Source organism: Oryx dammah, unplaced genomic scaffold, assembly GCF_014754425.2.
Source record: "Oryx dammah isolate SB20612 unplaced genomic scaffold, SCBI_Odam_1.1 HiC_scaffold_9, whole genome shotgun sequence".
Classification (NCBI taxonomy): domain Eukaryota; kingdom Metazoa; phylum Chordata; class Mammalia; order Artiodactyla; family Bovidae; genus Oryx; species Oryx dammah.
Window position 1 is genome coordinate 44034343 of NW_024070193.1, and position 26170 is coordinate 44060512.

At 44.7% G+C, this 26170-nt stretch overlaps 3 protein-coding genes across 5 annotated transcripts in view; 2 read left to right on the top strand and 1 right to left on the bottom strand.

The window, feature by feature from the left end:
• The first annotated feature begins 1054 nt into the window (after positions 1-1054).
• LOC120867762 (protein FAM136A-like) lies at positions 1055-2073 on the top strand. The gene has a single exon (XM_040246167.1). The coding sequence runs from the start codon at positions 1370-1372 to the stop codon at positions 1832-1834; it is 465 nt and encodes a 154-aa protein (XP_040102101.1). The 5' UTR covers positions 1055-1369; the 3' UTR covers positions 1835-2073.
• Positions 2074-9389: 7316 nt separating this feature from the next.
• CUNH3orf86 (chromosome unknown C3orf86 homolog) lies at positions 9390-13377 on the top strand. The gene is made up of 2 exons (XM_040246160.1): positions 9390-9559; positions 12680-13377. The coding sequence occupies exons 1-2, from the start codon at positions 9469-9471 to the stop codon at positions 13192-13194; spliced, it is 606 nt and encodes a 201-aa protein (XP_040102094.1). The 5' UTR covers positions 9390-9468; the 3' UTR covers positions 13195-13377.
• A 4799-nt stretch (positions 13378-18176) lies between these two features.
• TCAIM (T cell activation inhibitor, mitochondrial) overlaps positions 18177-26170 on the bottom strand; it is a 38853-nt gene continuing 30859 nt past the window's right edge. For all 3 annotated transcript variants that reach the window (XR_005721981.1, XM_040246128.1, XM_040246127.1), the window contains exons 9-11: positions 25195-25427; positions 24487-24618; positions 18177-20103 (exon numbers count right to left, since the gene is read on the bottom strand). Coding sequence is in view for 2 of the 3 variants with exons in the window: in XM_040246128.1 (XP_040102062.1) it covers positions 19863-20103; positions 24487-24618; positions 25195-25427 (606 nt within the window). In the remaining variant the exon portion in view is untranslated. The remainder of the gene's footprint in view (positions 20104-24486; positions 24619-25194; positions 25428-26170) is intronic.

Below are 26170 nucleotides of genomic sequence, written 5' to 3' on the forward strand. Positions count from 1 at the left end.
CAACACTTCACATGAGGTGGCCAAAGTACTGGAGTTTCAGCTTTAGCATCATTCCTTCCAAAGAAATCCCAGGGCTGATCTTCAGAATGGACTGGTTGGATCTCCTTGCAGTCCAAGGGACTCTCAAGAGTCTTCTCCAACACCACAGTTCAAAAGCATCCATTCTTTGGCGCTCAGCCTTCTTCACAGTCCAACTCTCACATCCATACGTGACCACAGGAAAAACCATAGCCTTGACTAGACGGACCTTAGTCAGCAAAGTAATGTCTCTGCTTTTGAATATGCTATCTGAGTTGGTCATAACTTTTCTTGCAAGGAGTAAGCGCCTTTTAATTTCATGCCTGCAATCACCATCTGCACTGATTTTGGAGCCCCCCAAAATAAAGTCTGACACTGTTTCCACTGTTCCCCCATCTATTTCCCATGAAGTGATGGGACCGGATGCCATGATCTTGGTTTTCTGAATGTTGAGCTTTAAGCCAACTTTTTCACTCTCCTTTCACTTTCATCAAGAGGCTCTTTAGTTCCTCTTCACAGTGGAGTCCTAGAGCCAATTAAAAAGGCAAAAAGGCAAAGATGCCTCCATTTACATTCATGATTATGATTGAGCCATCTTTGTTGCCCAGATGACCTGGGAGCACATCAGTTCATGCCCTTCACTATTAAATCTGTATAAGATAACTAAGGCAAGGAGGACATGTGCATCCAGGTGTACTGGTTAAGATTCATAGGATAGTAATGTGGTTTCAATAGATGGTTCCTGTTGGTGTGAATTAAAGAATCTGGTAAATATATTGAATAGAGGTAGAAAAAATTGGTCTAAGTATGGATGTTTTCCCTCTGCAACTTAAGATTTGAATGAGAGCAGAAAACAGACTGCCCTCAGATACATTATTGTGGCTTATTTAAAATGGCCATGGAAGATTCTCCCTTGGTGAGAGTCAGTCCAAGGTGTCATTATGTATATAGAACAATACTAAATACTGACATCAGCAATCCAAGAGAAATGTGCTTTTAGATTCACACAGACATTTCCACATAATAGTTGGACACATGAATCTTACTCAGACAGAAGTATAAAGTTGTTGGGAAAATCCACAGGTTTTCCTTCTTGGTCCATTTACAATTAATTATATACATTTAAATGTTCTATCATCAGATCCACAGCTGAGAAGCTTATTCTGTCAAGGTGCAGTCTAATGTGAACATAAGCGGGAACTTTTATGTCTTAAGGCTGATTCATGTGAATGTGGTGGGCAAAACCCACCACAATATTGTAATTAGCCTCCAATTAATTAAAAAGTCATATGAGAAAAAAAGAAATAGAAGTTATATATAAGGAGAAAGTCTATAGTCTGTGCAGGAGTCCATGTGGGTGCCGGTGCAGCCAGGAACCGTGCGGGTTGCCGTGGCGGAGCTGCAGCAGCTCCGGGTGCAGGAGGCAGTAGATTCTATGGTGAAGAGTCTGGAGAGGGAAAATATCCGGAAGATGCAGGGCCTCATGTTCCAGTGCAGCGCTGGCTGTTGCGCAGACAGCCAGGCGTCCATGCAGCAAGGGCACCAGTGCATTGAGCACTGCCATGCATCTCTGGCTCAAGCCCAAGCCCTGGCGACCAGCGGGCTGGAGAAGTTCCAGGACCGCCTGGCCCGGTGCACTCTGTACTGCAGTGACAAGGCCAAAGAGTCAATCGATGTGGGGAGTAAGGAGCTTCAGGTGAAGCGGCGGCTGGAGACCTGCATGACCAAGTGTGTGGATGACCACGTGAACCTCATCCCAGCCATGACCAGGAAGTTGAAGGAATCTCTCATCCATTGGGAAATAGCTGTCTGCTAGGGGCCATCAGGGATAAGAGCAGGAATCGATTTAAAAAGAGGAATGGGGGTTTGAGTCTTTTAAGGAAAGTTGATGAAGGAGGAAATTAAGGATGGCAGCAAGTCGAAGGCCTGTGTTTCTTTGCTCTGTACACTGGTTCCTTTGTGTTTCGATCCTAGAAAGTGAAATGGAAAAAAAACGGGGCTGAAATTTGGGTCACAGATAGCTCAGGAGGTTTTTTGTGAGCCTGAATTTCATGTGGCAAGTGCTTCTCTTGGCAATAGGGAGTCTCCCTTGTACCAAACCAGGGCCCAGATTCTCTTACTGTACAGATACCAAGAGGCTGGCAGGTTCATCTAACCTGCTTATGGTCTAGTGGAATATGAGAAGAGGTGTTTCTATTTGTTGCCCACCTGCTGTTTACCAGAAGGATCACTACAACTTTTCCCACAAATTAATAAAACCCATGCAGTCACTAATTTAGAAAGGAACAGGGAGCTTCTAGGGATTTTGTTTTGCTTGTTTTTTTTTTAATAGACAAGGGCATGATGTTAATCTAATATGTAAAGTTAGGAGAGGCAGTTTGGATAAAAACTTTGAAAGGGTCCCTGCAGATACTTATTTCTGACAATCAAGATGTGGCTGTGTATTTCTTAAAATTTTCACACTACATTTTTCAGCTTGGAGACCCTGCAAAAATAGAAGTGGTATCACACTGGTAAGGGAAGCAAGTGTTCCCTTTCGCTAGCAGCCGTGGTGAGCCCTGGGGCTGCCTGCAGCAAAGTCAGCCAAGCGACAAGACAATCTTTCAGTGACACTCACCCTTGAAGGGAAACGGGATTTTGACAGTGTTATATGCTCATATTCAGGAATGAACAGTGAAAGAAGAACTGTTAGCTGCTTAATTAAGAGGGTTGTGAAGTATGGGCTTTGGAAAAATCTGGTTTTCATGAAACAGAATGAGAGCCTAAACCCAGTGTTTCTTACTTTGCCCCCTGAAATAATAGAGCTTTACTGAAACAATCCCCTGGCAACACAAAAGTCAAGGGAGGAAAAGCAAGCAATTTAGGGGTGAGCTTTAGCTCCTTTAGAGTGATAAAGGGACTGCTCTATGTTACCAAATACCACTTTTGCCAGGGCCTTTGCTACATGCGTCATTCTTGTCCCAGTTCTGGCACCTTATCATTTTGATAAGGACCTTGGCTTTTTACCAGCTTATTACTTGATAATATTGTCTGTTTGCTCTTTCAAGACTGTGATATATTTTCCTAGTGGTTTGATTTTTAAAATAAGACTTAATTTTCTTCCAAAAAAAAAAGTCTAGTTGGAGTCCTGAGAGCAAGCTCGGTGGCTGCAGTATCATCAGAAGGAGCGATTTCAGGCAAGTAGAAAGTCTTATTACTATGAGTTTACCTGTATGAGTTGGATTGTAGAAGAATGTTCCAACTGGTAAGCCTTGGTCGCTAGTACTAGAGTAATCCAGTGTCCAGTAACGGTATTTTCCTGTCTTCAAATGTCTTGTTCACACACTATGAAGCTTCGGTCCTAGGATGACTTTTCACTCATCATCGGTCACAGTAGTTGGAGTAATCATTCATTTGTTCGTTCATTCATTCATGGGAACATTTTTTTTTAATTGAGTCAACATCGGTTTATAGCCTAAGATTCATGTGTACAGCACTGTAATTCTGCTTTTGTATACACTACAGCATGCTTACCACCAAAAGTCTAGTTTTGATCCACCATACAATTGATCCCTTTCACCCTTGTCACCCTTACCCTCTGATAACCACCAGCTTGTTCTCTGTATCTGTTTTTATTCTTGTTTTTTATATTCCGTGTATGAATGAAATTGTATGTTGTTTTTCTCCGTCTGACTTATTTCACTTAGTGTAATACCCTTAAAGTCCCTTCTGTCACAGATGGCAAGATTTCATCTTTTTATGACCGAATAATATTTCCATTGTGTATATACACCGCATCTTTATCCACATCTTTATATATATATATACAGAACATCCCTGTGTTGATGGGTACACTTCAGTTGTTTCCACATCTTGGTTATTGTATATGCTGTGGCAATGAACATAGGGTGTATTTTATCTTTTCAAAATTATATTTCCATATTCTTTGGATAAGTCCTCAGAAGCAGAAGAACTGGATCATATGGTAATTCTAATAATATACTGAGGAATTGCCATATTGTTTTCCATAGTGGCTGCACCAACTTACTTTCCCATGAACAATATATGAGATTCTTTCTTTCCTACATTCTCTCCAACACATTGCTTTTTCTTTTTGACTGCACCTCACAGTGTGCAGAACTTCCCTGACCAGAGAGCAAACCTGCACTCCTTGCAGTGGAAGCAAAGAGTCTTAAGCATCTGTTTTTCTGCCAATACCATGCTGTTTTGACTACTTGTAGTAAAATCTGACATCAGTGACTGTGACACCTGCGTCTTTGTTCTTTTTTCTCAGGACTGCTTTGGCTATCTGGATCTTTTGTGGTTTCCTACAGATTTTAGGATTTTTTAATTCTGCCTCTGTGAAAAATATCATTGGGGTTTTGATGGGGATTGCACTGAATCTGTAGATTTCCTTAGGTAATATGGACGTTTTAACAATGTTACTTCTTCCAGTCAATGAGCATGAAATATTTTTCCATTTCTTTGTGTCTTCAATTTCTTCCAACAGTATCTTATAGTTTTCAGTTTTTTACTCCTTGGTTAAATTTATTCCTAGGGATATTTTATTCTTTTTGTTGTGATTGTAAATGAAATTGCTTTCTTAATGTGTCTTTTTGCTGATTCATTGTTACTGTACAAAAATGCAACAGATTTTTATATGTTCATTTGTACCTTGCAACTTTACTGTATCTTTAAAAAAATGCTTTATTTATTTATTTATGGCTGCACTGGGTCTCTGTTGCTGCACATAGGCGTTTTCTAGTTGTGGCGAGTGGGGGTTACTGTCTATTGTGGTACGTGGGCTTTGCATTGTGATGGCTTCCCTTGTTGCAGATCAGGGTCTCTAGAGCTAGCAGGCTTCAGTAGTTGTGGCATACAGACTTAGTTGCCCCTCGGCATGTGAAATCTTGCCAGACCAGGAATTGAACCTGAAAGGTTGTTGTTGAGTCACGACGCCGGGATTCTTGGCCCCCGGAGGAGAAGAATTCAATCTGGGGCCAGAGACGAGGCTTGATTGCTCAGAGCTTTTGTGTAATAAAGTTTTATTAAAGTATAAAGGAGATAGAGAAAGCTTCTGACATAGGCATCAGAAGGGGGCAGAAAGAGTTCCCCCCTGCTAGTCTTCAGCTGGATGTTATATAGTCACAAGCAGCCCGTTAATGAAAGAAAGGAATGTCTCAAAACTCAGAATGGCACCAGGCCCCTCACCCATAAGATGTATTTTGGGATAATCTTGGCACCAAATGGTTTATCTTGGGCCATAAAATGATTAACTTGGATCTTGAAGAAGGGCAGATCACCATACAAATAGTTTCATTTACACAGATTAGAGGAACAATATCGGAGTATAACATACTGGTTTATCAAGTAGTTTCTGAGCCCAGAAGGCGGAACCGACTTGAAGACAGAGTTTGGGGTAAATGCATAGTATATTAGCATAGCTTAAGATAAATATTTCCATAAGAAAAAGGCTTTGGTTAACTTCACAGGTGATACCAGGTGTCACTATGGCAACACAGAATTTTAAGAGAAACCTTTTAAATTTGTATAGAGAAGGAAAAAATATCGCTAGTTTGTTTCCTCCGGCTGCTTAAGAGAGAGAAAAATGTCTGACACTTGCAGGCTATTTCCTCCATTTGGAGACCCCTGGCCTTCCTGCCTGTTACCCTCTCAAACCTGTGTCCCTTGTATTGGCAGGTGGATTCTTAACCACTGAAGTACCAGGGGAGGCCTTGTATTTGTTTATTTTTTTTAGTAGGTTTGTGTGTGTGTGTGTGTGTGTGTGTGTGTGTATGGAGTCTTTGAGGTGAGGTGAAGGTGAAGTCGCTCAGTCATGTCCAACTCTTTGCGACCCCATGGACTGTAACCTACTAGGCTTCTCCGTCCATGGGATTCTCCAGGCAAGAATACTGGAGTGGATTGCCATTTCCTTTTCCAAGGGATCTTTCCGACCCAGGGATCGAACCCAGGTCTCCCTCATTGGAGGCAGACGCTTTAACCTCTGAGCCACCAGGGAAGTCTTTAGTGTTTTCTATATACAAAAATGGTATCAGCAAATAGTGTAAGTTTTACTTGTTTCTTTTCAATTTGAGTGCCTTTTCCTTCTTTTCCTTGCCTAATTGCCCTGGCTAGGACTTCCAATGTCATGAATGAGAATGGTTAGAGTAGGCCCTGGTCTTATTCCTGATCTTAGACAGATAATTCTCAGGTTTTCACCATTGAATATGATATTTGATGTGATTTTAGTTTTCTTAAGTTTACTGAATAACTTTTTGTGTCCTAACACACGGTCTATTCTTGAGAATGTTCCATATGCACTTGAGAAGAATGTATTCTGCAGCTTTTGGATGGAATGTTTTGTATATAGTTTTAGGTCTATTTAGTTCCATGTTTCACTTAAGGCCAATGTTTCCCTGTTGATTTTCTGTCTGAAGTATCTATCCATTGATGTAAGTGAGGTGTATAAGTCCCTTACAATTACTGTGTTGCTGTCAATTTCTCCTTTCCTCCCTTTAAACAATTATATTAATTGCTTCAGATTTTTTGGTGTTTCCAGGTTATGTACCTATATGTTAATACATGTCGTGCCTTTTTGATGAATCATCCCTTTTATCATTATATTTGTCTCTTGTTAACCTTTTATGGTTTGAAGTCTATTTTGTCTCATATGAGTACGGCCACACTTTTCCTTTTGGCTGCCATTTGCTCAGAGTATCCCATCCTTTCCCACTGAGCCTACATTTGTCTCTAGAGCTGAGTTTCTTGGGAGCACCATATAATGGGATCTTGTTTTTTAATCCATCTAGCCACCCTGTCTTTTGGTTGGTGAATTTAATTCACCTAAAATTTAGGATAATTACTGATATATGAAGACTTGTGACTGCCATTTTATCTTTTGTTTTTTGGTTGCTTTATATTTCTGTTGCTTCTTCTCCCTTGTGTTTCTGTCTCCAACTCTCTGAAAGATTCCATATGCAATTGGTGTGGCAGAGACCACTAAATGTTCCCTATGTTTTGGATTCCTTTCATTTTCAATAGTAGAAGGCTTATCTTTTTATAGGACCACTGAAATGAAAGACTGTAGGTCTCAGCCTTTTTTTCAGTGTCTATCGCCATCGTTTTCCTAATAATCATATATATGTTTTGAAACAGGAAACACATAGAAGCACAAAGACTGACACCCTGGATATTATCTTTTTATTTATCTAACATAATTACATGTATATATAATGATAAAAAGAATTGAAGAAAGCCTTCAAAATTAGATTTTGAGAAGTTTTAAAGATCAAACCAGGTCATGATTTGTGTCCGGCTGGAGGCCTCTGAGGACCCTGTGGAGCATCCTGTGAGTAAGCCTAACCACCTGGAAGACGACTTTCTCGGGGCTGAAGGATGTCAGCTTCAGGGACAAATCGTGAAAGTAGGAAAGCCCCTGCGCTGGGACAGTGCCTTGTGGGGAGGGGAACGTAGCGGGCAGTGGCTGAGGGGGTGGTATGGATGGCCTGCAAAGCGGAGGAGGGCCTGTATCTGGCAGCGATGGAGGTCTGTTGAGAGTAACAGGCACCCGGTCAGCACCTGGAGAGTAGCCAGGGCTCTTTGGGCCACTTTTTCTGGGAGAGGCAGCAGCGGGGGTTGCTACTGGACCCCATGTCTGTGTAGGGACCATAGGTGGGCTGGGACAGGGGGGAACCACCTCCCCAGCCCCACATCCAGATGGGGGTTCGCATGTCAGGTTCAGCAGACAAGCAGGAGACAGTGCTGGCAAGTCTGTCTTCCACGTGGGGTAGGTGACTTGTGCTGTGACTTCATTTACCCACATAAATGTGGGTAGAGGCCTGTGCTTTGACCCCACCTGACTTCTAGACATCTACAGGAGGGGAGAGAAAACCTCAGTGAGTTCTCCGTCAGTGGGCAGTGGAGGCATCCGCCCCTCAAACAGCAAGGAACCCCATGGTCCCTGGGCTTCAGTGAACTAACCCCATACCCCATGGGGGTACAGCTTTTCAGAAGCTTTTCCAGGAACAAGAGAGGTCTCCTAAACTGTCCAAAATTCATTTTTAGGTTTGATCAGACCTTCAGTCCAATGTGTCCAAATCCATTCCTGGTCTAAATAACTGACCCCTTGTTTGCCAAAGGCTGTTTCCTATGCATCTGTAAGTTCTATTTCTTTTAGGAGGTATGAAGTGGCCATCCTTCCTGGTGAAATCTGAAAGCCCTTACCTTCTAGGTTGGAGTATGTTTCAAGATCTGAGCAGCTATTCAGCTGTTAGATGCTGGGTGAAAAAGGTGGGTCCGATTGAGGGGCAGTGAGAAGACTTCGGGCCTGGGACTGGAATGCTACGTGGGTTCCAAGGCCATGTTCAGTGGGTCTGAGGGAAGGAGGACTTCCAAGGAAAGGACCAGGAGGAGGAGTGGCTGAAGTCCGGTCATCCCCTCCCTGCCCCACGGCCATCTTCTTTTATTCTCTGGCGCCGGCAGCTGGCCTTTGTGACATCAAGGTCTTCAGTCAATCATAGTGCTTGCCATGTGCTGTCACCATGGACACTCCAGGGCAATTTGTGGAGGAAAGCTCCTTTGCTACCAGTGTAAATATGTACCTCTCTGCTTTTGCTGGTTAATGTGCCTGGGCAAGGGCAATTGTTTTAGTCCTGTGAACTTTAATTTCTGGGAAATTTAATTTTGAGGAGTGGTCTTTATTTTTAAGGGTGAATTTATTTCTGCATTTTGTAAAGATGTCTTTTTGAAAAAAAGATCTATGCAAGGGAATTGCTAACAACAGGATTTAAGTGTGTGCTGAAAGGACTGAGAGCAGAATAGTTTGGTGACAAAAAAAGGAACCTCTACTAATGTAGTCATTTGAAAAGACTATATGAGGGTTGTCCAGCGAAATGGAGGCAACATATGTGTGTACGTGTGTGTGTGTATGTAGAGAGAGAGAGTGTGTGTTATTATAAGGAATTGGCTTACATTATTTTGAAGGCTGAGAAGTCCAGACTCAGGAGAGCTGGTACTGTAGTTCCAGTCTGAGTTGGAGGCCAAAGGCACGAGAAGACTGATATTACAGGCTGAAGACAGTCATGAGAGCTTTTTTTTTTTTCCTTCAGGTCTTCAATGGATTGGATGAAGCCTACTTTCCACTAAGTTATGGCATGGGATAAAATGGATACAGATTTAACTAGTGAAACCAGCATAAGAAATATAGGAAGTTTGAATTGTGAGAAATTTAATTTTGGTCTTAGACAAACCAAAATATTGTGTTAACATGTTTTTAAATGATAAATTAATGAAGACTGAATCATACCAGATTTTCTTTTAAATTGATTTTAAATTATTGATTTTTCTTTTAAATAGATTTTCTTTTAAATTCTTATTATCTCATAATAGTTACAAAGGCTATTAGGTAAATATACTTTTTTCCCCCCCTAGATTACAGGTTTATTATAGAAGATATAACCTAGGAACAGCCAGATGGAAGAGGCTCACAGGGTAGCATCCATGCCCCGTCTGAGTAACAAGTGTGCCAGCATTTCTACGTGTCCACCAGCCCGGAAACTCCCAAGTATACTTTCTAATGTTTATAAATAGAAATACTTCAGTAACATTTCTTTCCTTTTTCTTATTTAGACAATTTTGGCTTCATCCAACCTAAATGTTCATAGAATATATCTATATAACATCCGAAAGCATTTTTTGATGAGTAAATCCTTCACATTCAGGAGAGGGAAAAGAGATAAACTGTGACAGGAAAAAATGAGAGGGAATTGACTTTAGAGAGATAGCTAATTATTCTTCTCTGTAAGGAAAGAGGAAAAGTTTAGACATGCACATATACAAAAAAGAGTGTCTGATTCTGACATAATTTAGTCCTTGAAATTTTTGTTTTTCTCCTTCATAGGGCATGTTGGATCTTTGTTTCTTGACCAGGGATCGAACCCATGCCCCCGATACTGGGAGCTCAGTGTCTTAACCACTGGACTGCCAGGAAGTCCCTGGTCCTTGAAAATTATATTCAGCCAAAAGATATTTAAAGCCAGCACTTATTAATTCCTGATGTATGGAAAGGAAGGAAGCAGTGTATCCTGCTTGAAACAAAATGATGTGTTGCTCTGGCAAACAAGACACCATGGGGAACAGGTCTAGTTCTCAGGGAGCTGAGGCCATGGAGAGAGTTTGGGTCCAAGGGTGAGCCACACCCAGCTGAGTAGGGAGTATATCTGTGAGAAATTTCTAGCCTGGCATCCACTATGCTATGAACTAACTCTGCCAGGGGAGGACATGCCCCTTGTCTATAGGCTTATATCCTTGAGAAAACAGATGCTGCTTTGAGGAGCCATGCAGCAGAGCTGGCACAAGTTGGCAACTATGGGAAAGGGAAGGGCAGGTGTCAGGGACACCTCTAGGTATCCCACCTCTCGGTTGGGATTTCTTTTTTTTAATTTCTTTTTATTTATTTATTTCTTTTTTTTAGGTTGGGATTTCAGGTGGTATGACAGAGGGGACCAGAGGAGGGGTGAGGTGTGTGTATGGCTTTGCTGGACAGACTTGAAGTTACTAGGTAGAATCTGGGCTGGCATAGGGTGGGAAGCACTTTACACAATAATCAGGTTGCTAGGAGCCCCCAGTCTTCCACAGCCCTTTCTCTCTGAAGCTCCCTCCATAGACTCCTCCCTCCAGCACCTTCTGACAGGTGAGCTTCAAATCCTTCCCACCTTTTTAGTCCCCTAGCTCTGGCCAGCCCCTCCCTGTTCAACCCACTGTGTGCCCTTGCTACAAGCAACCCTGATTCTGGGAATCCTGCCCAGTGTGGTGACTTCTCCATGGCCTTGTGGACCACGGCGGAAGGTGGAGAAACCCTCTCTGCCTGAGGACAAATCAGAGCTTCATATAGGATGTAGGTGTCAGAATCTTGAAAGCTCATTGACGTTCTAGGTAGTGTAACTTGATGTTTCTCAGGGGTGGCAGTCCCTGTCCATTCCAACGAAAGTGAAGCAATTATCAATATTGACAGAAGGAAAGTGAGAGGAGTCCCCAGACTGGCCAAGAGGCCCGCACCAAGGCAGGCTTACTCTGAGCTCAGAAAGAATCAGCTGGGAAGCCTCTCTCTTGCAGTGTTCCTGGAAAAGTGTTCCCATGGTGAGTTTGTTGCTGCAGTAACAAATGCCCACAAATGTAGCTGCTTGGAACAAGAGCCATTTACTATCTCACAGAGCCTGAGACGGGCAAGTGTTGCTTGTTCCTCTGCTTAGGGTCTCACAAGACTGCCATCAAGATTTTGTCTATCCTTGGCTCTTACCTGGAGACTCAGAGGAAAATCCACTTCTAGGCTCGTTCATTTTGTTGACAGAGTTGATTTCCTTGTCATGGTCTTCACTTGGTCCCTGCCATCATCAAGCCAGCAATGGCAGCAGAATCCTTCTCATACTTAGTCTGTCTTCTACTTCTTCTGTTCTGTCTCTCTGACCCCAGTGAGAAAAAGTTCTCTATTTTGCAGAGCCCACGTGATTAGGTTGGGGCACCCAGGTGATACAGGATAGTATGCCCTAGAGTTAGGTCCATAATTTTAATTACATCTGCAAAGTTCCCTTGGCCATATAATAAAACATATTCACAGGTTCCGATGGTTAGGGCAAGGACATCTTTAGGGGGCCTTTCCACTGACTACACATGGTCATGTGTTTTTAAAATTTGTAAAAGTGATTTTTTTTTTTTGGTCGTCTTTTGTAGAAGGTCCAGCATTCTCCATTCTCTTGTTAATCTAAGAGCGTTTTGGAAGCTATCATTTAATCATGGTTGCTTCCTTTATAAAATAAGTTTCAGGAATGGCAACGAGCATTTTCTTAAAGATTATGGGGGAACTCTATTGCATAGAAAATATCAGAGACCATGGCACACAACCATTGACATTATGAAACTGTTAGTATTCATTCACACACAAGCACATGCATTCACACAAACATACACACACACAAGTATATCTGAACTAGATAAAGATGTAAAGTATACTTAGGGAAAAAAAAAAAGATTTATTTGTACTTATTTATTTTTGACTGCACTGGGTCTTCCTTGCTGTGGGCTTTCTCTAGTTGTGGTGACGGGGGGCTTCATTGCAGTGCCTGGGCTTCTCATTGCCATGACTTCTCTTGGTACAGAGCACAAGCTCAGTAGTTGTGGCTTGCAGGTTTAGTTGCCCCGCAGCACATGGGATCTTCCAGGATCAAGGATTGAACCTCTGTCCCCTGAATTGGCAGGCGGATTCTTAACCAGTGGACCAGGAAAGCCCCCAAAGTATACTTTTTAGTATACTTCGTTAAAATTTTAAAATTTGAAAAGATAATTAAGAAAAGAACCTAGAAAAGTCCCTGTGGTCCAGTAGTTAGGGCTCTGTGCTTTCATTGCTAGGCAGGAGTTCAATCCTTGGTCTGGGGATTAAGATTCCATAAGACCCACGGGTACTACCAAAAAAAAAAAAAAAAGGTCCTAGAATTCATTGGAGCCGCCAGGTAGGTCCGTTCTTGGTCCTGGAGATTTCTGGAGCATATTGGATGACAGAGGGCTAGCACAGGTGGTTCATAGAAGCCCAGGGGCTGATGGTTCCCTTTGATGCTGTAGGGGGAGCTCTCCGTCCTCAGTGTGGAAGACTGAGGACGCTCCTGTGTTGTCTCCATTTTCTCCTTTGTAGCTATGTCAAAGAGTCAATTTGGACACGGGAAGAAAAGTCCAGATACATTTTTCTGGATAAACGAGGTAACTGGAGAAATCACCTACCCCCAGCAGAAGACAGACGCACCCGCAGCGTCACCAGCTCCTCTCCAGAAGCCAGGAGAGGGACCCAGATCTCAGCGCAGGGCCCTGCAGTGTGCGCCTCCCAGCACCCAAGGCACGGCCGGCACACTTGCACAGAAGGCCGCCCCTCCACCCCCTCCTAAAGCTGCACTGAAAGACGTTGGCTCTCGAAACTCCTTCCCAGCTCCGCCGCCCGATCTCCTGGCCAAAGATGGAGCGCTGAGCCCCTCGCCGTTCTCTTCAGTTCCTGTCACCATCTCGCCGCCAGGAGGCGCTGGGCCACCGTTCAGCCCCCTTGGGCCAGCCCTTCTGCCGCAAGCCTCTGCCTTTCCTCCCAGCCCTCCAGCCCCCTGGGGCTTCACCTGCAAGCTGAAAAACATCCTTACTGGGAATAACCGATTTTCCTTTTGAGCCTGAGCAAATACGCCTGACCACGCCGTCTAAGCACCTTGCTGAGCCATTATCGCCTGGCACCAGTACGCCTTCACGCCATGAAAGACTGGCCTGCCTCCCCTAGAAGCACTAAGGACCCTTGGCAGAGTTCTTATAAGAATATGCCCAGTGCTTTCAAACCCCATATAAATTTAACTTAGATTTTGACACTTTTTTTTTTTTTTTTAAGAACTTCCTTTACCTCTCAAGACATCTTGGTATTTTTAACTCTGGGATTCAAGAATTTGGTTCTACTGTCAGCTGCAGAGTAATATGCCTAGTTCCCAGCCAGAGCCTGAAGGATCACCAGCTTGGCTGAGATAAGAATAAGCCAGGCTGCGTGGGACTCGAAGGCCTGGTGTCTCTGGGCACAATCGAGGGCTACCGGGGCTTCGGGGCCGCATTGAGGACTAGCCTGGGCTCTGATCAGAAAGGGGTTAGAACTGGATCTGGGCGGTGGGGGGCAGCCTGGAGCCAGGGAGACTGGGCAAAGAGCCTCCCCAGTTAGAATAGGGGCTGGGCGATGCTCTGGTGGGAGAGTGGGCAGCCTCTGGGCCCTCGTAGGAGTGGGTGACTCCTGCCTACTGACGTGATCATGCTGGACAGGAGGTGCTAAGTGGAGGCTCTGAAACACCTTCTCCCAGCCTGAGGACCCCAGGAAACCCCAGTTCTCTGGGCTGGAGAAGAAAGGCCTGGGATCCAGCCTCCATCCTCTGGCCAATGACCCTCTGACACTGCCAGGACCCCACGTCTCTTGCCCTCAGTTTCCCTCCCTGCGTGAGGTGGGAGTGAGCCAGCCTGTCTGCAGGTCTGCTCAACTGCACAGTCTGTGACTGTGTCCCCAGAAGCCAGGACTGGCTGAGGCCCCCAGGACACAGAGGGCCTGGCGGTCAGGTCTCAGGTGGGGTCAGCTGGTGCCAAGGGCATGGCCGAGCGTGGCAGAGGGCAGGGGCCACGAGCTCCACAGGGTTGGGGGGAATGACCAGTGTACACTCTCCAGGATCCCTGATGGATGGCCTTGACGAAGATCTCGTTGTCATGGTTAGGGGTGCTGGCCTTTTAGGCAGAGTTGTTGTGGCCAGGCCCCTAGTCCTGACTTTGCAGGAGCTCCTTAGCCTCACTCTATGTAGCCCCCAAGAGTCTCAGCAAGTGTTCCAGGGCTGCCCAGAGAGGTTCAAGCTCAGGCTGGGACAGGGACCAGGGCTCCGTTTATACCAGCGGAGTCCCCAGGGGAACAGTGACTATTGCTCATCCTGTGGACAAACCGCCCAGAGCCCTTGGAGCATAGCATGGCTTGGTCTTTTGCCTCATGACCTGGCGGGGCCTCTTCTCCTGACCGTGTTCATGTGACAAAAGCTTGGCAGAAGTTTCTTGTCTGGGTTGGTCTGACTGTCCATAGCATTATCCCCGCACCTCTTCAAGCAAGGGCCCTGCAGTTAACAAGACCACATAGTTCACACAAGGTCTGCACCATAGGCTAGTACATGTACGTTAGGGGACATGAAATGGGGGGAGGGAAAATAGAGATCTGTGGGTGGAGCCGTTCACTGGGGGTCCAGTGGTTAGGACTCCACACTTCCACAGCAGGGGGTACAGGTGCGATCCCTGGTCAGGGAACTAAGATTCAGCAACATGACCAAAAAAAAAAAAGATCTGTGGGTGGTTTTCAAGTCGGAGTGGAGTGACGATCACACAGCTGTAAAGGCAGGGGCTTCTAGTTTCTGTTTCCTTGTTACAGTCATCTGCATTTCTACTGCTTAATTCCTTCAGTATTTTTATGACCTTTTTTATCTCTGGGCCTCTCGAGATTGGAGAGGTCTCTCTCATCATTTGGTCTTTCAGGGAGATTCTCTCATTCTTTTAATCAGTTTAGTTTTTAGTTTCTTCCTTTTCCTTCTTGTCTCTGTGAATTTAGAAATAACAGTTATCTACTCTGGTCTGGAAGGGCCATTTTTATGTGGGCCCATCCCTGCGTAGCCTGTGTGAGTCTCATATTTTTGGGGTGAGCGCTGTTTTTAGTATGTCTGCCTGTTGCATCTTTCCTCAGCGTGTGCTAGCCATTATCCCCCGGATAGGAGGTGTGGTTGTGGTTGGTGGTACAGTGACCGGAGCCTGCCCTGGATGTGGGGTGGGGCCTCCTTTTTGCTTTGTGGTTGCCACGGCCCTGTCCAGGAGCAGGATCTGCTTCCTACTTGTTAGGACAGAAGCCTCCAGGTCTGGTTCTAAGCTGCGGTGTGAGGGAGGTGGGGCTGGAATGCTCCTGCTGGGAGTGAGTGAGTCAGTCGCTCAGTCGTGTCCGACTCTTTGCGACCCTATCATGGACTGTAGCCCACCAGGCTCCTCCGGCCATGGAATTTCCCAGGCAAGAATACTGCAGTGGGTTGCCATTCCCTTCTCCACGGGTCTATCTTCCTGACCCAGGGATTGAACCTGGTCTCCTGCACTGCAGGCAGACTCTTTAACCGTCTGAGCCTGCTGAGAGAGGAGCTGCTGAATATTCCTCTGCAGGATGTGTCCCCTGGGAAGTGTCTCCACAGTGTTGCCATCATCCGTTGTGCGCGCTCACAAAGTACACTTGTTGGCACTGCCCTCAGCCCGCCTCATTCATGGAACCACCTGTTCTCACTCACGGGAACACTGACAGTTGGCCCAGGAGTTTCTCAGGCACTGTGGTTGCAAAACTGCAGGTGCAGACGTGCTGAGTCTGGCACTGGACCCGCTGTGGGAGCTGTGGAATAAACCCAGACCCTGCTCGCCTCTGGGTGTGCGCCCGCAAAGCCCGCTGCTGCTAGTGTGGGACCCGCCCCAGCCTGGGAGCACCAGGAATGCACTCAGATGTCCCACAGCCGCAACCCCTGGGAACTGGCTCAGATTTCAGCCCCGCCTCCATGTGTGGGCAGCCTGCTGGCTGGAGTGCTCCCAGAGTGGCTGGCAGCAGAGCTGTGTCCACTGAGCACACGGAGCATGAGGCTGATATGGTGGGGACGCGCCCCTCTATTTGCACGTGTGTTGAGTCTGTTCTATGGCGGACTCGGGCTCTGTCCTCTGCACCCCGAATTGTGGCCCAGACCACATTCTAGAGTCAGCAGGCAGCAAACCCCAGTCCTCTCCCCCAGTCTGTCTGCTGAAGCCGGAGTTTCTGCACCTCAGCCCCCAAGTGCAACAGTAGATGCGTGACTTGGGTTGGGGAGTGCAGTGAGGTGGCCAGGACTGCCTGCTGACCGCGCTCTCTGTCCTGCCTGCCACACGCTGGCTGTTCTGCCCTCCTCTAAGCCTCTGAAACTCCTTTGCAGTCCCAACTGATCTCCCTGCCAGTGAAGGGGCTTCCCAGAATGAGGGAACCTTTCCTCTTCCACAGCTTTCTCCTAGGGGTGCAAGTCCTGTCCTTTCTGCCCGCTTCGTCCATCCTACTTGCTCTTGGAGGTGCAGATAAAGTGAGTACCCAGGGCCGCTGTCTACATGAATGGTGTCGTGCCTCTGTCACACCTTCTGACGCCTTCCTGCTGTTCGTCCTGCTCACCCGGAAACCCTGCCTTATGCCTGCTGACACCTGGTCTAGGCCAGTGCCTGAGGTGGTGACAGAAAGAAAAACTGACCTCCTGAAGACTGAGGGTGAAATCCAATGGCTCCTTCCTGCATGGCCACGCCCTGTGCTGAGCCGGTTTCCCCAGCATGAACTGCTGTGGCGGACTTTGGGGCAGAGGTATATAGATGTTGCTTCCAGAACACTTGTAGCCACTGGTGGGACCCAGTCCACGGCCTGGCCCAGCTAGAGCAGGGACAGTGGGGGCTGCCTGAGCAGTCTGGACTGGGGGGCAAGGCCAAGGCCACTGCCAGGTCACTCAGGAGGAGCAGAGGGGCACCACCTCTCCTGGTCCTCACAATGGTCACCCAGGGCCGGGTAAAGTCAGCCGGGACCCCCCGCTGACCTGTGTGCACCACTGTGGCCAGGACTGACACGACTGACCCCAAGGCGCTCCACCCTCGTAGGACCATCGCATTGCTGGATGTGTGGGGGTCCTGCCAACGCCTGGTGCTGACCTGGGGGTGGACGCTCCCAGAGCTGGGGGTGCTCCTGCCCGCGTGGATGCCTCACAGCCCTTGGGGTGCCTGGGTTCTAATCCCATGTCTCCTGCCTGCTGCAGACAGAAGGGCCTGGCGCCAAATCTTCACCCTATAGTTTCCATATGAAACATGTCAGCTTAGAGAAAAAAATCCCTAAAGTGCTCTGTAACAGGGAAGGGTTTGGAGTGACCAGTAGAACCAGGTTGCAGCAGCTGGGATGTAGGAGGGGAAGAGGGTCCCCTGGTGTCAACTCAGGTCTGCTTTGGGCACTGACAGCTCCACTTCCTCCTCCTCTTCTAACTGCTAAGGAGCAAGAGGCACCTGGGCTGGTGGCCAAGGACCATCCAAGGGAGGGCTCTTTTCCAGGGTCAGACTCACTCAGGGTGAGGAGGAGCTCCAAGAACATGCCCTGGGCCTCCTTTCACAGATGGGGAGACTGAGGCCAAGGGTTATCAGTTTCTAAAGGTGAGCTGGCTCCTGAGGCAGCCATGGCTCCTCTTGCCCAACTGTCCACCCCTCAAGGCCCACAGCCCTCTCGTGACTCAGGGAGGCTGCCTGGAGGAGGAGGATTAGAGAGAAAGGAGGCGGGGCCTTGGGAGACCTGTCCTATGGACAGTCATGCCTCTGGACGAACACTTCCCTGATGGGATGGCCTGGGCAGAGGGTGCACCCCTGGATGAGCTCAGGGCTCAGGTTCCTATGGAGAGCTGAGGATTCAAGGTTAGCGGGGTCTGATCCTGTCCTAGCTTTCAGTGGTGGGAGAGAAAGTTTTTCCAGAACATTTTTGTTAGATTGGGAGAGGAAGTCAAATAGGCATAAACAGGCAACGATGTTTTTGTAAATTCCTTTATGTTGAAATAGTCGTAAACCATTAATGAATAGTGAGAAAGTGATGATCTGGTTAACGTATTATTTATTATGTAACAGTTCTGAGACCAAGTGCAATTCAAAACATATTACTGAGGATTCTGTATTAGTTGATCTTAGAAATGGCATAATCCAAACTTATTTTTCCAAATTTTTTTTTTTTTTTTTTGGCCATGCAGTTTGTTAGATCTTAGCTCTCCAACCAGGGATCAAACCTGTGCCCTCAGTGGTAAAAGCACTGAGTCCGAACCACTGTTCCACCACTGAAATCCCTCCAGTAAATCTTCCTGTGTAACCTCTGAAGAATGTTTCACTCCCATTATTTGGTTCTGGAAAACTTTCATAGGCAGCAACATTTTTACATTAGAAAAACAAAATAAGTACAGTTGTTAGGCACAGGTTAAAAGGGGTGGTATGCACAAACTATACTAAATACAAATCAATACTTATTCAAACACACATGTGTACTTTAACTGTTCAAATAATCAATTTTAGATAAATTTAAAACATGCTTCTAGAATTGATTTTAACATCTGCCTTTCTAATACTCTATGGAAATTTACCTTTATTTCTGCAGCAGTAAGAGCCTCAAAAATGGGTGTTACAGACCTGGATTCACCTTGTCCTTTTGAGAAATAAGCGGAAGAGGTTTGGGATCTGGTAAAAAGAAAATATTGTCCTAAGGGAAATATCTGCAGAGGAGCCCTATGTCTACAGACCTTGGGGCTGGGTTATGGGTTCAGTGAAGTCCACACAACTGTGGACAGGAGGTGACTCGGGCATTTCAATCTGTGCTCCAATCACTGGAAGACCAGGGTAGAGAGGGGTGACAGATCCTGAGTGGTCTGAATCATTTCAAACTGGACCCTAATTGGTAGAACTCTTTGAGAAACAAGGATTTTTCTGGGTAGTGTCTGTCCATGAAAACAAATCAATCACCTCATTCAATGATTCAAAAAAAATTCACTTGTCTCTTGGTTATAGGCTGCTGACAATTACAGTATCTTAACGGGTAAGAAAACTATTTTTAAGAAACTTTTTATTTTGTATTGGGGTACAGCCGATTAACAATGTTGTGATAGTTTCAGAGGAACAGAGAAGGGACTCAGTCATACATATACATGTACCTACTGAATACTTTAAATCCCCTGTCATTGGATGTGCTTTAACAAACTGTTGCAGATGGCTTATGATAACGTCAATATCGTATGTTCATTCAGTGATTTTTCCCATCTACTCTGTCTTTAGGCAAAATTCAGTTCATGAATTTGTGCCACCCATGTCACCTGTTTGGACTCAAGACAACACATAATTGGCTACAAAGTATAGGTATGTGTACTGATACCATGTGATCTAACCATAAAGTTGCATCCAAGACTTCAGAGCCATACGGAATGAGATCTGTTCATACTTACCAATGTTACCTTTCCTGGAGGTAGAATCCTCCATTTTCATACCACTACAAATACATTCTTTCTAACATCTTTTCTGCCAATCAGATAAACACTATCTGGGGAGGAATAAGAAACCATTGGCAGGTAAAACCTTTTAAAAACAAGTTTCCTAATAGAAATTAATTTAAAAAGTCTACTTCCAAAGCAGCAATTAGAAACTCTGTTCCTGTACCACGTAAATAATACTGTTATATCAAGTTGTGGATTTTAAATAAGTATAACAGTTTCTTATCTTTTTAAAAAATAATATAGATTTCTGTGTTATTTAATGGCTTCTCCATTCTTCCAATTCCAAGGAATACAAAGGTCTCCATCCTGCATGACAGAGTAGAAATGTGAAACACAAAGGTGCATCCCTTGTAGGTAAGGCAGCGATTGTTCTAGAAGTCTCTTACAGCAATCCACCATTTGTATACTAGAAACGCTGGGCTCCTTGTAAAACTTTTCCAGAGAGAATTTCTTTGTGGAAGCCTGCATCAATTCATCTTCAATGACCTTCAACCTGTTATGTCAAAAACAAAACATAACGACTGCTACAAGCTCTAACCAAATAAAAAAACATAAAATGAACATAAAAAGAACCCATTTTTCGTATATTGGGCTGTTAGTTTTTACTCTCAACACTGAAAATGGTTCTTCCATTTTTGTTTTTTTAAAATATTTACTTCTTTGACTGCACTGGGTCTCAGCTGCGGCATGTGGGATCTTGTTCCCCAACCAGGGATCAAACCTGGGCCCCCTGGATTGAGGGCACACGGTCTCAGCCAGTGGACCACCAGGGAATTCCCATTTCTTAAAAAAAATCTTTGGAGTATACTTGATTTACAACATTGTGTTTGCAGTAGCTATAGGGCAACTAAACAGTTATACATACACTTGTATCTACTCTTTTTTAGATTATTTCCCCATATAGTTTATGACAAGGAGTGTCGAGTATTGTGCTCTACATTAGGTCCATGTTGATTATATAAATTATATATATCTTAATATATATCTTAATCCTAACCACCTAATTTACCCTCTCCCTTCAGTTCAGTTGCTCAGTCGTGTCCGACTCTTTGCAACCCCATGAATCGCAGCCCGCCAGACCTCCCTGTCCATCACCAATTCCCGGAGTTCACTCAGACTCACATCCATCGAGTCGGTGATGCCATCCAGCCATCTCATCCTCTGTCATCCCCTTCTCCTCCTGCCCCCAATCACTCCCAGCATCAGGGTCTTTTCCAATGAGTCAACTCTTCGCATGAGGTGGCCAAAGTATTAGAGTTTCAGCTTTAGCATCATTCCTTCCAAAGAACACCCAGGACTGATCTCCTTCAGAATGGACTGGTTGGATCTCCTTGTAGTCCAAGGGACTCTCAAGAGTCTTCTCCAACACCACAGTTCAAAAGCATCAATTCTTCAGCGCTCAGTTTTCTTCACAGTCCAACTCGCACATCCATACATGACTACTGGAAAAACCATAGCCTTGACTAGACGGATCTTAGTTGGCAAAGTAATGTCTCTGCTTTTCAATAGGCTATCTAGGTCGGTCATAACTTTCCTTCCAAGGAGTAAGTGTCTTAATTTCTTGGCTGTAATCACCATCATCTGCAGTGATTTTGGAGCCCAAAAAATAAAGTCTGCCACTGTTTCCACTGTTTCCCCATCTATCTGCCATGAAGTGATGGGACTGGATGCCATGACCTTAGTTTTCTGAATGTTGAGCTTTAAGCCAACTTTTTCACTCTGCTCTTTCACTTTCATCAAGAGGCTTTTGAGTTCCTCTTCACTTTCTGCCATAAGGGCGGTGTCATCTACATATCTGAGGTTATTGATATTTCTTCCGGCAATCTTGATTCCAGCTTGTGCTTCTTCCAGCCCAGAGTTTCTCATGATGTACTCTGCATAGAAGTTAAATAAGCAAGGTGACAATATACAGCCTTGATGTACTCCCTTCCTTTCCCCTTTTGCTATAACTTTATATTCTAGGTCTATGAGTCTGTTTTGTAAAGTACTTTATGTGTATCAATTTTTAGATTCCACCTGTAAGTGATAGCCTATGATACGTGTCTTTGTCCTCTGACTTACTTCACTTTCTCTGATCCTCTCTAGGTCATCCACGTTGCTGCAGATGGCATTATTTCATTGTCTTTTATGCCCGAGCAGTATTCCATTGCTACATGTAGTACATCTTTATCCATTCCCCTACCGATGGGACATTTTGGTGGCCTCCATGTTTTGGCTATTGTAAACAGTGCTGCAGTGAACCCTGGGGTGCATTCATTCCTTTTCGAAGGATGGTTTTCTCTGGTTGCATAGGTTTCTCCCGGGTGATTCCAGGAGCGGCACTGTTGGATCATATGCTAGCTCTGATTTTACTTTTTAAAGAACCTCCATACTGTTCCCCACAGCGGCTGTTAGCAATTTCCATTCCCACCAATGGTGGGTGGAGGAGGTGTCCTTTTACTCCACATTCTCTCCAGCATTTATGGTTTGTAGATTTTTTTGATGATGGCCATTCTGACAGGTGCAAGGAGATACCTTGTAGTTTTGATTTGCTTTTCTCTAGTATTTTGCGATGTTCAGCATCTTTTGGTGTACTTTTTTCTTAAACACTTTGAGATTGGCTTCTTGAAAGTCTGCCTTGTTTTGACATCTCTTTCAACTACCTACTGCAGGACATTTCTTGAAGGCAGGTGTCATTTACAGCCCTGCAGGCCTTGTGAATATTAAATGTCCATCAGCACTGGTTGGAAGCTGTTGCTATGAGAAGTGGCCACAGAGGCAGCAGCATTTTTTCATGCCCAATTCTGCTTCCTCGGGCAACCAGAGCCCTAGAAGTTGTGTTTCTAGGTTGTAAATTGGAGCGGAAAGTGCCTGAACCAACACGGAAGGGCTTGTGTCCCATCACTTTTTTCCCTTACCTATCACTCTCCCAACAAGCCTTAACCCCAGCAAGTCGCTGATTCTGAGGCTGCTGTCATGTGTAGCTGGAGCGACTCTAAGGAAGGGTTTTGGAAGTGGAAACCCTACCACCAGGCAACATGGAGACAGGGTGACTTTCCAACGCTCTTCCAGCACAGAGCCGTCCAGCATTTGTGGGCAACAGTAGGCTTGGTGTGGGTGGAGGAGGGCCAGCCTGGATCTGAAGATTGAGGTCCCATGCACTAAGGACGAGGCCCTGCAGATCCAGGGGAAGGCTCATTTGCATACCCATCCTCCTACCTCCCTCAGCCAGGAATAGTCCACCCTTGGGACCCATGCCTGCTCAGGCCCATCGGATGTGACACCAGCGTAGCCCATTAGGATAGAGGGGTCGAGGATAGGCATTTGTATTTTTTCTTATCATGGAATTCGTATTTTCTACTGGAGTATAGTTTATTTACAATGTGTTTCTTTTATGTCACACAAGTTGATTCAGTTTTACATACAAAGCCAGGCATCAGCAATACGTGAACTGTGAAATTCCTGATGTTCAAGCTGGTTTTAGAAAAGGCAGAGGAACCAGAGATCAAATTGCCAACATCCGCTGGATCATGGAAAAAGCAAGAGAGTTCCAGAAAAACATCCATTTCTGCTTTATTGACTATGCCAAAGCCCTTGACTGTGTGGATCACAATAAACTGTGGAAAATTCTGAAAGAGATGGGAATACCAGACCACCTGACCTGCCTCTTGAGAAATCTGTATGCAGGTCAGGAAGCAACAGTTAGAACTGGACATGGAACAACAGACTGGTTCCAAATAGGAAAAGGAGTACGTCAAGGCTGCATATTGTCACCCTCCTTATTTAACTTCTATGCAGAGTACATCACGAGAAACGCTGGACTGGAAGAAACACAAGCTGGAATCAAGATTGCTGGGAGAAATATCAATAACCTCAGATATGCAGATGACACCACCCTTATGGCAGAAAGTGAAGAGGAACTAAAAAGCCTCTTGATGAAAGTAAAAGAGGAGAGTGAAAAAGTTGGCTTAAAGCTCAACATTCAGAAAACGAAGATCATGGCATCCGGTCCCATCACTTCATGGGAAATAGATGGGGAAACCGTGGAAACAGTGTCAGACTTTATTTGTTTGGGCTCCAAAATCACTGCAGATGGTGATTGCAGCCATGAAATTAAAAGACGCTTACTCCTTGGAAGAAAAGTTTATGAGCAACCTAGATAGCATATTCAAAAGCAGAGACATTACTTTGCCGACTAAGGTCCGTCTAGTCAAGGCTATGGTTTTTCCAGTAGTCATGTATGGATGTGAGAGTTGGACTGTGAAGAAAGCTGAGCGCTGAAGAATTGATGCTTTTGAACTGTGGTGTTGGAGAAGACTCTTGAGAGTCCCTTGGACTGCAAGGAGATCCAACCAGTCCATTCTGAAGGAGATCAACCCTGGGATTTCTTTGGAAGGAATGATGCTAAAGCTGAAACTCCAGTACTTTGGCCACCTCATGTGAAGAGTTGACTCATTGGAAAAGACTTTGATGCTGGGAGGGATTGGGGGCAGGAGAAGAAGGGGATGCCAGAGGATGAGATGGCTGGATGGCATCACTGACTTGATGGACGCGAGTCCGAGTGAACTCCGGTAGTTGGTGATGGACAGGGAGGCCTGGCGTGCTGCGATTCATGGGGTCGCAAAGAGTCGGACACAACTGAGCAACTGAACTGAACCAAACACCTTATTCTTTTTTGGGTTCTTTTCCCATATATGTTATTACTGAGTGTTGAGTAGAGTTCCCAATGCTGTACGGTAGGTGTGTGTTAATGAGCTATTTTATATGTATACTAATGTATACGTTAACTCCAGCCCCCTAATTTATCCCTCCATCCCACCTTTCTGAATACCTAAATATTTTTAAATATTAGACTAGATTAGAATGGTAAGACAGGAAGAAGGCTAAGAGTACTCACTCTTCTTTCCTCTTCATGTTCTCTCTTGCCTGTTGGGCTTTGGTGAGAATAAACCACTGGAGGTTTGCTGGATCACAAAGGACTGGGATGTTAAAATGCCCGAGTTCATGCAAGCTTGGGGCATATCTGTCACTGTAATAAAGTATACATAAAAGGAAAAATCAGCCATCGCTCCATCCCCTAAGTTCCATCCCTGAAGGAATGGTTTTATTAGTCTGATTAATGGAAAAGGAATTCATTAAGAAAATCTACCTTAAAGGTAGAGCAAAACTGCCTTGAAGTTTTGCTGTCCCCAAAGAGACACATTTTATCAGGATGACCATACCCTTCCTGTGGCCTTCCTCATCTGTAACATGGGGGCAGAAACCCACTCCATGGTGAGGTTCTGAGAGCTAAAGAGAGATAATGCATTTAAGTTCCAAGCACAGTGCCAGAAATGCACACTGCTGATTTCACATTAGTTTAATCCTATAGTTTTCCACAGGACTGACTTGCCCTGTAAGTGGCAATGTATTTACAGAATGTTCAAGAAACTCAGTCTTTGTAATCCTCTCATGTTGACTTTTCTCATGTGTAAAAAGTGTTGCCAATGTAACATTCCTTTCTTTAACTGCTAACAATCACATACGGAAATACAAAACAATTTCATGCAATACATATACAACTGGTGTGAGTAAATGAATCAAAGTAATTGTTTCAGATACTAACCTGTTAAGGATCATTTGTAAACCACGCAGACTTCGAGGGTGAAAAGGTATTCGACTTTTCAAGAGTCTATTATAGAACACGTCAAGAAGAGAGTAATATTCTTCAAGTGTCAACACTGGCTGTAATTCTTCAATATAAACAACTTGGATGCCACCGAGAAGATAGCTTATTTGGTCTTCCAAATGTGTCAGCCTCCTCTGCAGGTCAAAATAACTCGGTAATCTTTCAAAAAGCTACAGTATTTAAAAAAGGAAAAGGAAGGAATATTTAATTTTGTTACTTTAAGAGTCCAAATTTAGGACTCCAATCAATGGTATGAGAAATTCTAACAAGAAAATTTTTTTTCCTATAGGGAAAGTTCAAGTAAGTGATAAGAAAAAGATTATGGAATGCTGTAAATATTAATATTCAAAACAAACCACTGAAAATCTTAGGGACTTTTAGATAGGAACTGAAGGGATTGCAAAAGAAAAGAAATACATTCCAAATAAAAATAAGTCCTAAGTACTAATATGTAAATATTCAGGTAGAAATCTTAGTTTACACAAATTAAATGGTATAATGAAGGTATAATGAAATAAAGTCTATGTATTTCAACTCCAAGTCTATTTCTTCAGAATTTACTTTAGTTCAACTAAATTCACTTATGAAGCATCTGTAAGTGAATTAAAGCACTAAAATGGGCCCTTGGAGTGTAGAGATTAAGAGTTTGTGCCCCTGTTTGTCAGGGGCTCATGGTCAGGGTGCAGGGAAACAAAACAGGAATCAGAATTCAGCGTAACAAATGCCACATCAGGGTGAAGGGACTAGAGAGTCAAGCAAAGGTTCCTAAGACATCTGATGTGACCAATAAAAGATAAAGAGGATTTAGAGAAGGTCGGATGCATTGCTAATTACTGGAGAAATGCAAATCTTAACTATTGCAATGAGGTATCATCTTACACCGGTCAGAGTGCCACCACCAGAAAGTCTACAA